Below are 14847 nucleotides of genomic sequence, written 5' to 3' on the forward strand. Positions count from 1 at the left end.
CAAAGAGGCAGAAAAGCGACGTTAAGTAATACAGATCAAATCGTTTAGGGACTTGCTGCTTGAAGTTTACAATTCTGGATGTCCCGGGTTCGAACTCCGTAGGAGGCACAGTGATTCGGATCCCACTTTAAACTGTGTCCAGTATTGACAGCATATCTGAGCATAAAGTGGACCTGTGGAGGCTAACTTAAAAAGTGTTGTTCATTTTCTTTAAAAGTGTTGGCTATTCTATAAACTCCACTTCTTAAACGTGTTGGGCGAACTTCTTTTCTCGAAAGGTTTCTGTCTAACTTCACGGGATTGCTCAGATGAACGATGTATCCCTGTAAAAGGAGATGCGAATGATTTTGGGTTGCTGTCTTATTGATAGACGTGGAAGTTGTCTCTTATCTTGTGATCTAGGCACTGATTTAATGTCTTTCCAAACTGTGCTGCCCATCTTTTTGGGCAAACAACAAGTATACGACTTTATAAATGTGTACCTTCAAATATAGTGATGCTAAACGGGACGAGATAGCGAGGGCCAATTTCAAACAGAATTCCCCTTCATTTTAATCTCCTGTTAGCATTACTGGTCGGTTGATGGAACATTTTTTTTTAACGTTTTTCAAAAAGGGTGACACTGGTAATTTAATTTCGATTATTTGCCAACATTAATTCTCGACCCGCAGACGCGTATTTGCGATCGGGGGAGGCAAATAATGAAACAGGAAAAACAATCATATCTGTTACCCGCTGAAGCATTTAGTCAGGGCAGTGGAAATCTGAATAAGATATTGGTCTTTGACGCTGTGACGTGATCAATACTCCTGCCCAGGCAGGTGCTGCACGTTACCTGGAAAACGAAGCACGCAGCCGTTTGCGATAGCGGAAGGGGTGGGCATTAGGGGATGGAGAGGTAAAATAAACTGCTCACAGACAGCACCAGACTGGAAAATTTGTTTTAATTCAGGATTTCTGTGTTTGTTCATGTCTTTGTTCGCCGATGATAATTGGCGGTGTGGATGGACGCGTTTCTTTTTTAAAAATAAGGGTTGCTTTTGTACTATTGATATTACCGAGACTAGGCTCCGCTTTTCCCGCGGAGAGCCGTCACAGCTGAGGAGTTTTCCGGAGTTTCTTCCAGTCACTCCAAGTGATAAGATGGTACTGTAGTGAAGAAAAGTCACTCGCTGTTACTCGGAAGTTTTGTTCCATTGTTCTCTCACCACTTCGTCACCATTAACCTGGAGAGGCTGAAACGTAATCAAAGGGACCCGGGTTCGTTCGCTTGTGTACGCACATTGCACAGTGGTTCGGATTCCATTCTAAACTGTCCCGGGTTCGATAGCCGGCGGAGGCACATATTTCAATGTGGGATCCCAATTTAAATTGTAGGTCCAGTCCCGATTAGCCTTACTGTGCATAAAGTGGACTTGAAACACCAAATCAATCTAATCCTTTCTAAACTGCAGGTCAACATATCTGAGTATTAGGTGGACTTACGCAGAAGGTAGGAAAACTGTGAAATGAACAAGATAAAAATGCTAAACATTGTGAGACATATATGTGGCTGTACCCAGCTCGGTAGCCATGGGCGTTAAGTTACCGACTTTCGATTTCTCCACCGAAGTTGGTCTCTCAAAAATGAAAAATATAACGCAATTCCTTTTTTAAACATCAAGTGTGGATATTCGTTACATACATAGCATTTTGGTCGCTACTTGATCGCATTCATTCAGTCTTGACAAGTGCAATATGTTGCATAAAAATAAACAGAACATCAGAGGGAACTTGCACCAAATATTACTCTTATTGAAGGTACATATTTAGAAAATTAATGTTACAGGAAGGTTCTTCCTCTAGTTGTAACTGCCGGCAATATAACAAACTTGTCGATTTGGAAATTAGTGCACTGCTTTGGAACCCTTCTGTCTTTGGAACATAACCACTGTACTGTCTACATACCAAAAGTCCACTTGCTAAAATTGGCAGAATTTTAGAAGTCGCAAAACCTAAAATTCTATTCACAATTTGCCACATGTGACCGCTACTTTTAAACACCCGATCTCCAGATATATGCCATTCTTCCATGGTGAACTTTTCAGTTATGAAATTATTCCTTGAGGCTTACATTTATTATTTTACTAAATAAATGTTAAAACAATTGTAAGCGAATATAATTGAATAGTGGTTTTCAGAGTTACAGCTGGCGACTGTTATTTTTTTCAATTTCTGAAAAAGAAAACTGTTAAGTGAAACCCACAAAGAACACCCATACTAAGGCTGGGATTCAAACCCGGGACCTCTGGCGTAGTAGCGCGCTGTTCTAACCATTCTGCAATGGAGGTCGGGTGGTTAAAAATAGATAACGTCAATCGCCACTAGTGACAATCGCCACCAGTCCATTAGCTGCGCGTGACCCACCTTCCTCTCCTGAGGCAATGACCGCAGGACCGTCTTGGACTGGCTACATGCAATATGTATTGCATATAGGCGTGTTTAAAATCAGCCATTGGCTTCGTCAATTTTACTTTATTGCATATAGGCGTGTTTAAAATCAGCTATTGGCTTCGTCAGTTTTACTTTGAGCTCAGATTAAACTCCGTCACTAATATTTACATTATTTACATTTTTTTACTCTCATAAGTCAACGTTTAAGCTCCTGGACTTTATAGTAACTCTTCAAAGTTTTTGGAGATGAGAAATTGTCTTCAAACAAGTGACAATATCACCACTTTCTTTATATTTCTTTAACCGTTCTTTCCAGTCTGTCATCTAGAGTCATGTAAGCAATCTTCCTTCGTTTGCCTTCCATGTTGAGCTGGCCCCTTATTAGCGCACATGCTGTGCTGTTTGCTTCTTTCTTTAAACAGTTGATGAGGTCCTTGATTCGAGGATTCGGTCTTCCAAGTTCGGTATTAATTTTATTGTGCCATCCCTCGACAGAGTTGGTGGTTCGATGACGCCTGTCGTAACAACTCCAAAGCTCGACTGTAACCTCTTCCTTTTCCATCCATCTCTCCACGAAGTAGTCAAAAAATCCAGAAAGCTTTTCATTGTCAGGTACTCTGGGATGTATTTCCAGCCAGCCGTCGGGAAGATCCTCAGGCCGAAGAAACGACAAAGCAGCACACATGCGGATGATCATCCTCACTTCTTTGTTCTTCATATACTCACAAGCAAGTCCCAAATGTTGAACTTTACCCAGATGCACTTTCTCACGTGGAATTAGCAACCTCTTACCTCTACTGCGGGAAATACAACTTTAAGGGCTGAAATTGCTGCCGATTTAAAATCGACTGTCAGCGTCGCTGGATTCCACTCTGGTATGGCCTCAATAACAAGGTGGCAAAGTCGAATATATGTTTCTTTCCTTTTGTTTGACGAGAGAGCAAATATAACTGGATATATATTTGTTTCGTTTTTTGAGCTTCCAAAGTCTGCATGTATGGTATAAATTTGCGAAAATTGTTTACTGCAACTCTTAAAAGTGTCACCCATACAAAAATCTTGCTTACTTCTCCCATACAAAAATCTTGCTTACTTCTCAAAGCTGCTTCTCCTAATGCTCCACTAAAAATAATAAGTCGCTCGCCCGCCTAGCGGGCGGAGGGGAAGGTTCTGCGGTCATTGCCTGAGGGGAGGGGACAATGGGTCACGTTCATGGTGGCGATTGTCACAAATTTTAAGCTGGTGGCGAATGACATGCATTCTGACATACATACAATACACGTAACAAATAAAAGTTGTTGGTACATCAAAAAGGAAATACATTTTAAGAATGGTTATCTGATTTGATAGTTTAGGAAACTATTGATGCTACAAGAATGTAATGAATTCGGATTCAAATGCTAATTAATGGTGATGTAAATCATGGAACCATTAAACTGAGGTATATGGCAATATTCTGATTAGAACCTTGGAACGTATCGCTTTATATAATAAATGTTACTCCAACATATTTATCATTCATCCTCATCTTCGCAGTTAAGTAATTAATAAATCAGAATACAAACTAATGATGCCTGAGAGTTTGTATTTGGCACTTGGCACAATGAAAACGTAATTTGTGAAAACTTGACCCGAGTAACCAATCGCATGTTCATCAACAAGCGTTCAGGCAGTGACATTGAGTATTCGGATGACAAAACATCGACTTCTTGCGACCCGAGCGAAGCCGAACGTTTCCGACTTCACCCGAGCGTCACCGGACCGAGCAATGGAGGCAGTGCAATGCTGGTTACAGACTCGGCAGGGGCAGCTCCCGTGTAGGCCTGAAATGCGATGTACTACGGATATGTAAAGCGTGGCAAGGGAAGGAAGAAGAAGAAAAAGGAAGTTCTAACTCGACGCAATGCTCTCGTAGATGAAAAAGGTGTCACGTGAATGCCGTTTGGTTCAGGTATGTGTTGGCGGTGTATTGTTACTGTGTGTGTGTGTGTTTCCACGTTGATGCCTGGCGGGGAGGGAGGAGTTACTGCTTGCAGTGTTCGACAGCAAACCCCCGCAGCACATGTAGTAGTGTGGTCTCCGTTATCGCTTTTTTTAATGCGATTTCACGTATCGCGGTTTTTATATCCCAGTTCGAGGACTTGCTGTCTCTGGCTTTCGAAGTGCTTCTCCTCCATGCACCTAATACAGTGCACGTTGTGTGCGTGTGTTTTTGTCAGCAACTGACCCTGCATTTTCCACCAAGTGTTGCCCCTTTTTTTTTTTTTTAACTTAGTCTGTGGTTTGTGTGCGTGTGCTTAATCCGTGAATCATGAGAAGGAGAAGGTAAGGAATTTATACCTCTGTATGGATTGGTAAACAGCCAGAGTTAAATACACTTCTGTGATCGTGGATGTTAGCTTTTCTTTCGCGAATCTTAGTTTTTAAACAGAATAAAAAAAACAACTTTTGTTTTAATCCCACTTTATGTATATATAGGCTAATTGGGACTGGACCTACAGTTTTAAATTGAGATCCGAACCACTGTGCAATGTGCCTCCACCGGTCCTCGAACCGAGGAGCCCTTGATTACGCTACCGGTGGGGCATGAAACCTCATTAAGTATTCATCGCAGCATTTCTCTCATGCTAGCAAAGACGACTGCTAATTTTAACTCGTGCTATTTTAACGATATGAAAAGTTGCGTGCCTATACACACACACCTATATGGATTGATCAGTAAACAGTGAGAGTTAATACAGTTTTGTAATCGTCGATGTCAACTTTGCCTACGTGAAACTTAGTTGTTAAACGGCAGTTTTACATTTTATTTTGGTTTTAAGCCCACTTTATGCGCAGGTAGGCTAATCGAGACTGGACCTACAGTTTTATATTGGAATCCGAACCACTGTGCATGCGATGTGCCTTTACCGGATATCGAACCCGGGACCCCTTGATTACGTCACTGGTGGATGGGGCATTAAACAACATTACGTATTCATCGCATCATCTTCGTCATGCTAGAGATGAAGGCAGCGTTTAACTAATGCTATTTTTGACGATTAGAAAAATTGCGGGCCCAGGATTTAAGAAGAGAAGAATGTTCTATTTTTAGTAAGCGGTCATATGTTCTCCCACCTTTTCAATGTTTCAATGTATATCGTATTTTTTTTTTAATCTACGCCTGAAGATGAAAATAATTCCTTCCAAATCCCCGCCTGTTATGTAATGTATGAGCATTGCAACACGTCACGGTCAAAGTACAATAACAGTAGCAGCAATAAATATTTACTGTCTTTAAAAATTGTCAGAGAACATTGCATTAAGCTACGTTAAACTTGATAACTACCTTTCAAAGACAGTATTATCCGAACTTGATACGAAATTGCCACAATAGGATTCCTCTAAAACTCTACTACGTTTAAGCTTGGTACCGAAAATAATGTGCATTTCGCTTATAATACCGTGTTTCTGACGCCACCCATGCGAATATCAGTAGAACCGTCGATATGGATGGGAGAAGTTTCGCATGTCCTAAAGTGATTTATTGACCTGTATTTATACTTATATAATAGAAATATTAAATTTTCTTTACTTATATAATAGAAATATTAAATTTCCTTCATGAAGTTGAAGTAATAGTTTCTTAGATATTCGTGTAAGGTTTTTCTGAATCATTGATCGCTTTCTCGTTCAGCTATTTACCACCGCATGTTCGTTTAGTTAATCTAACCGCGACGATGGGATGAATAATTGAAGACGTGAATGAAACTAATAGTACGAACATTCTTGCCTTTGAATGAGACGTTGTAATGTATGCCACAACCGCACTCCTACAATAGGTAGGGAGGTCTCAGCCACGATGACCATGCGTTGAGTGGTTCTCTCACGATTTCGCCACCGAAGATTACGGCATCGAGTCACGACAAATGCTAGGGTATTATGTTTTGAGTGTTCGGTCATCAATTTCATGTAATTATCATTGAGTCTTTTCGTCGCGATTTGTCTTAAGTGTCAGAATAATCGAAGTTGAATAAGAAAAATACGAAGAGAGAGGGAGAATAAGAGCGAGTGAGTGTTAATATGCTGAGATAAGGTAATCGAGACTGGACTTAATTATAAAGTACCTCTAATGGATATCGAACTCTGGACCTCTCTATTACACGACCAGGGAGAGAAAAGAGGGATTGATTAATTTTATTTTACTTCGCGTTTTGTGCCTCTTGGCTAATTTGCGAAGATGGGGATGAGTGATGAAATGATGAAATTTATGAATGGACATTCACAAACAAACATGCCCGAGCGGGATTCGAACCTGGGACCCCGGGCGTCGCAGGGCGATGTGCTAGCCACTCAGCCACAGGGTCCGGCAGAAGAGAAAATGTATTGTACTTCAAATGCTTTGTTTACAACTTATGATACTCTAAAATGAACTGTGTGTGTATCAAATAACAAATCAGTAATAACGGAAACGAAATATTTCAAATTATGAGAAGCGTGTACTACACATTACTCTATTAATCAAAATTGAAATAACTTGAAATTACTATTTATTCTTTTCGGAATAATGTCGTAACGTAAATTGCACATAAATATCAGGATTAAAATATAAGCAATTACGGACTTAAAAAATCCATTACCTTCCTTCAAGACCAGTTCCTCTCGTGGGAAATCCATAATTAATGAAGTGATTATTTCTTCCATAAATTCAGAATCATCACTTTGTACGGATGTTAATTCATTTCATAAAATTCTGATTTTTATCTTTTTTATCCCTGTCAATCTTGTCGTTTTCTAGCTTCCAGAGGAAGTTGTAATTGTTGCTAACATGAAATATCAGAGAAATTATGATCAAATTATTTGGAAAGTGAAATTTTACAACCAGACATCTGTACGAGTCTACAGTGACAATTATGTAATATTTTTCTGCATGTTTCCAAGTAATAAATGACAAATGTCGACGATTGCGATATTAGGAACGATATACAAGAATTTCGTATTACATATTTTTAATATAGCCGGCCCCTGTGGCAGAGTGGTTATTACATCGCGCTACGACGCCAGTGGTCCCGGATTGGGCATGAATGTTTGTGCGTGTCCATCAATTTCATCATCATCACTGTCCCCATCTTCGCAAATTAGCCAAAAGCGAAACAAAAGCGAAGTAAGATAAAGCAAATCAATCAAATCAATATTTTGATAGCGTCATCGCCTTGTAATCAAAGGGTCCCAGGTTCGATACCCGGTGGAGGCACATGGTATACTAGTTCGAATCCCACTTTAAACTGTAGGTCCAGTCCCAATTAGCCTTACTGTGCATAAAGTGTACTTGAAAACACCAACTCAATCAATATTTTGAAGATATTGCATATTTTCCGTTTAGAGCAATGTTTTTCGACCGTCGGGCCACGTCCCGCTACCGGTCCTTAGCATCAATTTTCCTGTAATTTGTCATAAACAAGCTTTGATATAATCAAACTGTTACTCTTTATGCCATCATTTATTTATTAATATTTAGTTTCCAGTGTATACATTAATTAATGTATAAAGTTAAAAAAAATTGAAAGGTGTTTACGAATAGAATTATCTAGTCCTGGCATTGGATTTAGAAAATGATATTCCCGTCCATGATCTCACGAAGGTTGACAACCACTGGGTTAGAGTGCATAATTCATGCGGTCTTTGCGCCATTTCTCCCGTTTCCATTGACCAGTGCATATTTGTTTGTGGGACCAGCATTCAAAATATGATATTCCACTTATTTTTGTTTTAAGGAGTAAATCTCGCAGCAAAAATCAAGTATCCGTGTATACTTTGCTTTTCACTAGCGCCATTTGGTAAATAAACACTACTTATTCTGGGAATTGTGACTGCAGTACTATTTACGTCTTCCTTCCCTTGGATTGTCTGCAGGCACTCATTTATTATACGGTGTATCTCAGAGCCGCCTCATACATGAATACAGCTGAAAGATTCCCACCTTAAGTAACCCACCCCGGGAATCGAAGCCGGGTTTCCCGCGTGCCAGCCAGACATCATACCGACTTGACCACGGTGGATCTATCTACCAGAGAGTACATAATAATAATAATATAGGGCCTGATGCGGTAGTTGCAATGCCGTCGCCTTGCAATTAAGGTGCCCCGGGTTCGATACCCGGTTGGGGAACATATTATCCAATTTAAATTGTAGGCCCAGTCCCGATTATCCCATCTGTGCATAAAGTGGACTTAAATAAAACCTCAATAATAATAATAATAGATAATAGTTGCGAGTTGCATAATGTTTTTAAGTCCACTTAATGCATATTAAGGCTAATCGGGACTGGACCTACAGTTTAAAGTGGGATTCGAAGTAGTATACCATGTGCTTCCACCGGGTATCGAATCTGGGACTCTTTGATTACAAGGCGATGACGTTATCACTACGCAAACGAGGATGCCCCAAATTCAGTTTCATAAGTGTTAAGCCGTGACCTGGTATACACAAGGTCAGAAGTTCTTGAAATGAAATGTCCCTTTTTATCTTTTTTTTTGTGTTCGATTTTTTTTTTGTACATATGCACATTTTGTTTCTAAGACTTAATGACGTATAGAACATATGATAGGCACCTTCTTGGCTATCTTACGGATTCGAACCCTGAATCGCTTGGATTTGCAGAGTGTTACAGTGGCCATTAGACCATGGGAGCGTACAGATAGTAAATCAGGACGCCCACTGCTGTGTTTCGGCCGAGGGAGCCCGCTCCTAGTCTGGATTCAAGTAGGGACCAGCTGTGCACAATCCCCGCTCCCATTAAAAGCATGTACTTAACGCTTTCCGGCCAGCACCTGGAGGGGTAATCAACCTTTTGCGAAATTCGGGGGAGAGCCCTTAAGCACGTGCTGTTTTTCATTGCAGCGCATGGGCACAGAAATGTATGTGCGTTATGAGACTGTTTTAAGAGGCGTGTGTGCATTTCCTGTGCACAGCAGCTGTTTCCATGTTCTCGTAATTTTCGTCCAGTTTATAATTCCCCTTTCCGGTGTACTCCCTAGAAACGACTGCATTTCAGACCAACGAGGCATTGGACTACAGCCAATGCAATCGCGATATTTCACTGTGATTTCTTATGTACAGTTCTGGGCATTAACAAACTCTTATGTTCCTCTTCATATTGTCTGTGTCAAACGACACGTGTCCACCTCTCCAGACACCAGTGTTGTCGTTTCTTCAGGTAAACAGTCTGTGGCGTATGTATTTTGATTGTGCACAAATTTTCCCAAGTGCTCTCTGCGGTGATTTTGGCACTGAGGCACAAACAACTGGCAACGGCTGACTTCCGTGGCGGAGTGGTTTAAACAGCGGACTACGACGTCAGGGGTCCCGGGTTCGAATCCGTGCGTAGGTGTTCTATGTGAGTATCCCGTCATCAATTTTTTATCATCACACCCTCATCGTTGCAATTAGCTAAAATTGGCTAAAAAGCGACGTAAAATAACCTAATTCAGTCAATCAAAACGAGTGGCAATGTTGAAACCATAGCCCCCCCCATCTCTATCTCCGAACATGTGAGGTAACAATGGTTGAAAGTGTGATTATTTCCATGGGAAAAGAATTTCTTTATCAATGTCCACAAAAATATTGCCAAAAGTTCGTTCTCGATTGCAAATACACACGGCACAGTGGTTCGAATCCTACTTTAAACTGTAGGTGCAATACCGATTAGTATTTCTGTGCACAAAGTAGACTTAAACAACAATGCAATCAATCATTTGCAAATATTAGAAAGTTCCCAAATTTCAGCGCGCAGCACATTGATTTGATTTGATTGATTTAGATTTATTTTACTTCGATTTTTCTGCCATTTTTGGCTAATTTGCGAAGTTGGGATGAGTGATGATGTGATGAAATTTATGAATGGACACTCACAAACATCCACGCCTAGGCCGGGATTCGAACCCGGGACCCCTGGCGTCGTAGCGCGATGTGCACAGGCAGTACATGTGTGTGTGTGTGTGTATTCAGTAACTAAAATCACGCTTCAGCCGCCTTCGCGTCCTCCCTCCCAAAGTGCCATTCCTTAGACGCTGGGTGAACCCTAGATTCGTCTCCTTCAGGGACATTTCCCCAAAAGATCCTATCGGAAATCACTCAGCCCGGGTATTCAGGCGTCCTACCAACTGGATATACAAATGGTTTTGTTTTCTTTCATTGTGCTAATCCACTATTATTTTATCTACAAGAACACATTTTCCAGTCGTACGTCACTTCACCTTCCAGTTGGCGATGTTCAGTTCTTCAAGATTTGAACTGTGTAAGTAGCAGCAATCTCGAGTTATGATAGACTTATTCTAGTATCACGCTCGAAACAATTTAACGTGGCGGAAGAAAAATTAGAACCTCCTGGATAAAAAAAAAAAAAAAACACCAACCGAAGAAATATAATCAACATGTTTTTTCTACACGGTATGATAGTGTCAATTTTCAACACGTACTCAGATCGAAGAAAGTAAGAATATGTAAATGTACCAATTAAATTGCCTACATGGACATTTAAGAGACTCGTTTGTTGATATGGATTAATTCGATTTCTCCGTTTCGAATTTATCTCGATAACGAATTGTCCACGATCCCCAGTAGTTCAACCTAATCTCATGTATCCAGTTGTACCCTATGTGCAGTCACGTGCATACAGAAACAGTCTATTATGGCTACTCAAGGTGTGTGAACACAAGGCTACCTTCACACAGCTGTAATGCAAAAATAGTGCTCGTGATTATGAACGGAAGGTAAACTATCTCAGTGTAAAGGTATGGGCCAAACGTGACCCAACGACGGTTCTAGTATGATCATTAATTACCTCAATTAACGTAGGTGAATTAAAAACATTTCCTTCTGATACAGTCAAATGGGTTTAGTGCGGTGCACACCTAACAATTCCTAACCTACAATTCCTCTTAGATCTAAAAATGCATATGTGGTTAGGTTAGGAGGGACAGGTTTAGAGCTTTTAGCATTTAGTTTTGGTGTTTGCTGGAGGCTGGGTGTGCCTCGCACCAGACCCAGTCAAGAAATAGTCTTATCAACTGGTTGCTATGTGAACAGGCTGAAGTTGTAATTTCCTAATTTGTTACTTTTCCTAGTAGTGCATTTTAAATCGCCAATATATATGCAGATTACATCAAAGTTCTTGAAGAGAAGGTTTGGTTCCGGCGTGAAAATTCGTCGAACTCTTTAGAAGTTTCGCAAGAGTTTTTTCCGATATATTCTCTCCATGCACCTCAAAAGTGAAGGGAATAAGGTCCGAGGTAGATTCAATATGAATATGGAGCAGTGTGCCCTGATAGCAATGGCTTTTGCGTTTTAAAACCCTTCGCAGCCCACCTTAAAATTAGACTGGAAGTCGATATTATTCACGTTCTTCCCAATGGATGGGGAAGCATGATGTAACCGATCACGTAGCGTGGGAGTTACTGGGAAATACCGAACAGCTGGAATCGGGGTTTTACGGGCACACGTTTAACATGTTCATTATCCTGTTCAAGAATTCTGCTTGTTTTTTGTGTGATAAGTTATTTCTCGCCAAACTCCCGACCTATGGAGCTACTTCCAACATTTGAAAATACATATCGAGTTACTAAAGTTTTTTTTAAAAATATTATTGGTTCATAAAGAAAAAGTAATGATTTTTTTCTTTTAATAGATAGACGGACGGGGCAATAAAATATGTTTAGTTAAATTTATATTTGCAAGATCTTTAACGGCAGAAAATTTCGTATTTTCATATTTACTAGCTTCGAGATGTTGAAAAATCACTTTATATTGATCTTTCTTTCTCAATAGCGAATAATATCGATCGAGTTAATTTATGTTGCTTTGAGTTACCATTTGGTAGGTCTATCAGCCCATTAAAAATATTTTTTGTAGCTTTGTTTAGTTACCGATAGTTGACACAAAAAAGGACGTTAACACCCGATAAGGTTCTTTTTTTTTCAGCTTGGTTGATCAGTTCCCTAAAACTCTTTACTTTTTGTATCATAAGCGATCGATAGTCAATGTGGTGGAAAGGTTTCCCCCTCAAGATCGTTGCCAGGACCCATAGTGCGTAGCCAACCATTCACGGGCCACTGTAAATATCAGCTATCAGGCTGTCCCCTATAAAGACAGAAAGGTTTGCAAAGTTTGTTTTTACCTCTTTGGAAACTACATAAATAAGAGATTTTCGCTTTGAAGTGGCACCCTTCTGATAAAAATGGATTTAAATTGGATGCCAACACAGACGGTAGTAATGATTGTTTAAAGTCAATGGTGACATCTTGAGAAATTTTTAATCTGAATATATTGTGCAGTTTCATAAACAACAAGCTAAAATAAATATTGTTTTTTAAGATGAAGCCATTGTATTCACAACTATTCTTCAACCTAGAGTTTAAAAGTCAGGATCCAAACCTCGCATTCTCATGTGGCTTCACCAGGAACATAAGCCACCGGGAACTTTAGAGTGTTTGAAAATAAGAGAAAACGGCAACAAAGAGTAGCTCAATGAGTTTCGTTTGAGTGCTCCGCGAGTTCCTTTTCATGCCTATTCTCTACGGCTACTGCAACTAGTCTGGTAAATCAGTTGTTGCTTTTTCTTCTCCTACTCCAGAACTGTGTTGAGCCCCAATACAACTTCAAGGTTTAACGGTGACACTGGGATTGCATTTAGCAATGCATAAGATTTTTGATGGCGAAAATGAGTTTCCTGTCGACATGCGGTACCAAAAGTATATTTCTTTGTGTACTTTCGAGAAATGTCTATTGTACCCTCGATTGTGTGTTTTAAGATGAGTTGTACCCTCTTTTCTGTATTATTTTTGTGTCTCTTTTCTGCCGCTAAACGCAGCCGTGAAGATGAATAGTAATTAGATACACAGCCACATGGTGATTAGGTATTGCCACATTCCCGAACCTGGGACCTTCGGAAGAAAGATGGTGAGTCGACCATTCGATGCCATCGGCCACTGAAACGGTAATTTTTACCTTAAAGAAAACATCATTAGTAATGTTGGTCACACAACTCAAGAGCACTGTGTTCTACTACAGTTCTCGAGTTCAATATATCTGAATGCATTGCATTAGTACCATACGGGTCATATTATTATGAAAGCAAGGAATTCCTACAACAAAAGACCGCTGTGCAGTAAAATCTTGTTCATTACTGCATTATTTTTCTGCTACTTGCACACCTTCAAACGTGTAATGCGAGATCTTTCTGCTTTATTAGCATCTGTTGCAATTGTCTTAAGCCGTAAAATAGCAATGAAAATGCAGAGCTATTCGCTCGTGAATGTCTTTGTGAACGTTGTGCATGCGAAACGTGAACTGTTGTTTGTATCCTTTTCTGTTTTTCTTTAAAGTATGTTTACGAAATTTCTACACTGGGGTCCACAAAATAAGGCGGCTGGTAAAATATGCGCTGTTGCCGCATCTCACAACTGGATTTGTTCGATATTTTACGACGAGGCATGTTCTCGTTTTGCATCTTCGTCTTTGTAATGTGGTGAACTATGTGGAGAACTTTGCCATTTCGCGTGCGGAAACCGGCTTCTCTTCACCTTGACTCCTTTGATTTCATCCTATGTGGCACCAACGCACTCCTGCCTAGGCGCCTTTATTTTTGGCCGTTGGTATAGGATGTTTACACTACTGGCAAAGGATATTTACACTGCCATCTTTAGTATTAGCAATGGTGCGACTTCCGCTCACGTTCAGCTTCTGACAGAGAAACTAGACGAGACACAGAGCTTCAATTTCCTACTATTGGAGCGCAGATGTGTATCATACCCCACACAAAATATCATGTTTCTTCGATGTGTGGGACTAGTATTAAATCATGCACGTACTTTGTCATTAATATTCTGTCAAACTACATTCTGTTCTAAGAGTCTGTGGAACAACGCCACACATAACGGTAGAGGAAGGGAGAAAGCGCGTGGTCGGGGCAAAGAAGTAGGCGCTGCTGTAAACGGCTGGTAGCTGCAGCCACGTTGCCCCCTCCATGCAATCCCTTTCTCTTTCACACTTTCATTGGTCGAGCCCTCTCAAGTCACTACTTGCGCAGAGGACTTGTTTTTGTTCGCTGGTTCCAGACTCCTGAGACAGAGTATGTATATCTTGAATAGAAAATTGTAAGAATAAGCCTACATTGCAATTTTAATGCTGACCAAAACCTGTATTTTATTTTTGAAACGTAAATTTTTGGGAAACCAATATCGAAAATCAAATAAATCATGCCGATTTTTGACCGAAAAATTCAGGTCTCTAACAATGTCATGAATCCATGATTCTTCTGAAAAATGTGTGTATTGTTATTTTCTAGGCGAAAGTACTGACATTTTGGGTAGTAGTGCAAATTGGCCCATTGGCGTGTGTGGGGTTGGAAGAGTACTATTGATATCAGGTTTTCGTTAG

The 14847-nt window shown here is 40.2% G+C and overlaps 1 protein-coding gene across 5 annotated transcripts in view; it reads left to right on the plus strand.

The window, feature by feature from the left end:
- Positions 1-14847, plus strand: part of Srrm234 (Serine-arginine repetitive matrix 2/3/4) — a 369905-nt gene that overhangs the window by 106200 nt on the left and 248858 nt on the right. Inside the window, exon 1 of one of the 5 annotated variants that reach the window (XM_083128354.1) lies at positions 4236-4384. The exons of 3 other annotated variants lie outside the window; for them this stretch is intronic. Coding sequence is in view for 1 of the 2 variants with exons in the window: in XM_083128353.1 (XP_082984479.1) it covers positions 4745-4758 (14 nt within the window). In the remaining variant the exon portion in view is untranslated. Of the gene's footprint in view, positions 1-4235; positions 4385-4447; positions 4759-14847 lie in introns of those variants that run through there. One more of the 5 variants, XM_083128353.1, reaches the window with a different exon arrangement.

This window comes from Lepisma saccharinum, chromosome 9, assembly GCF_977018435.1.
Source record: "Lepisma saccharinum chromosome 9, izLepSacc3.1, whole genome shotgun sequence".
Lineage (NCBI taxonomy): Eukaryota > Metazoa > Arthropoda > Insecta > Zygentoma > Lepismatidae > Lepisma > Lepisma saccharinum.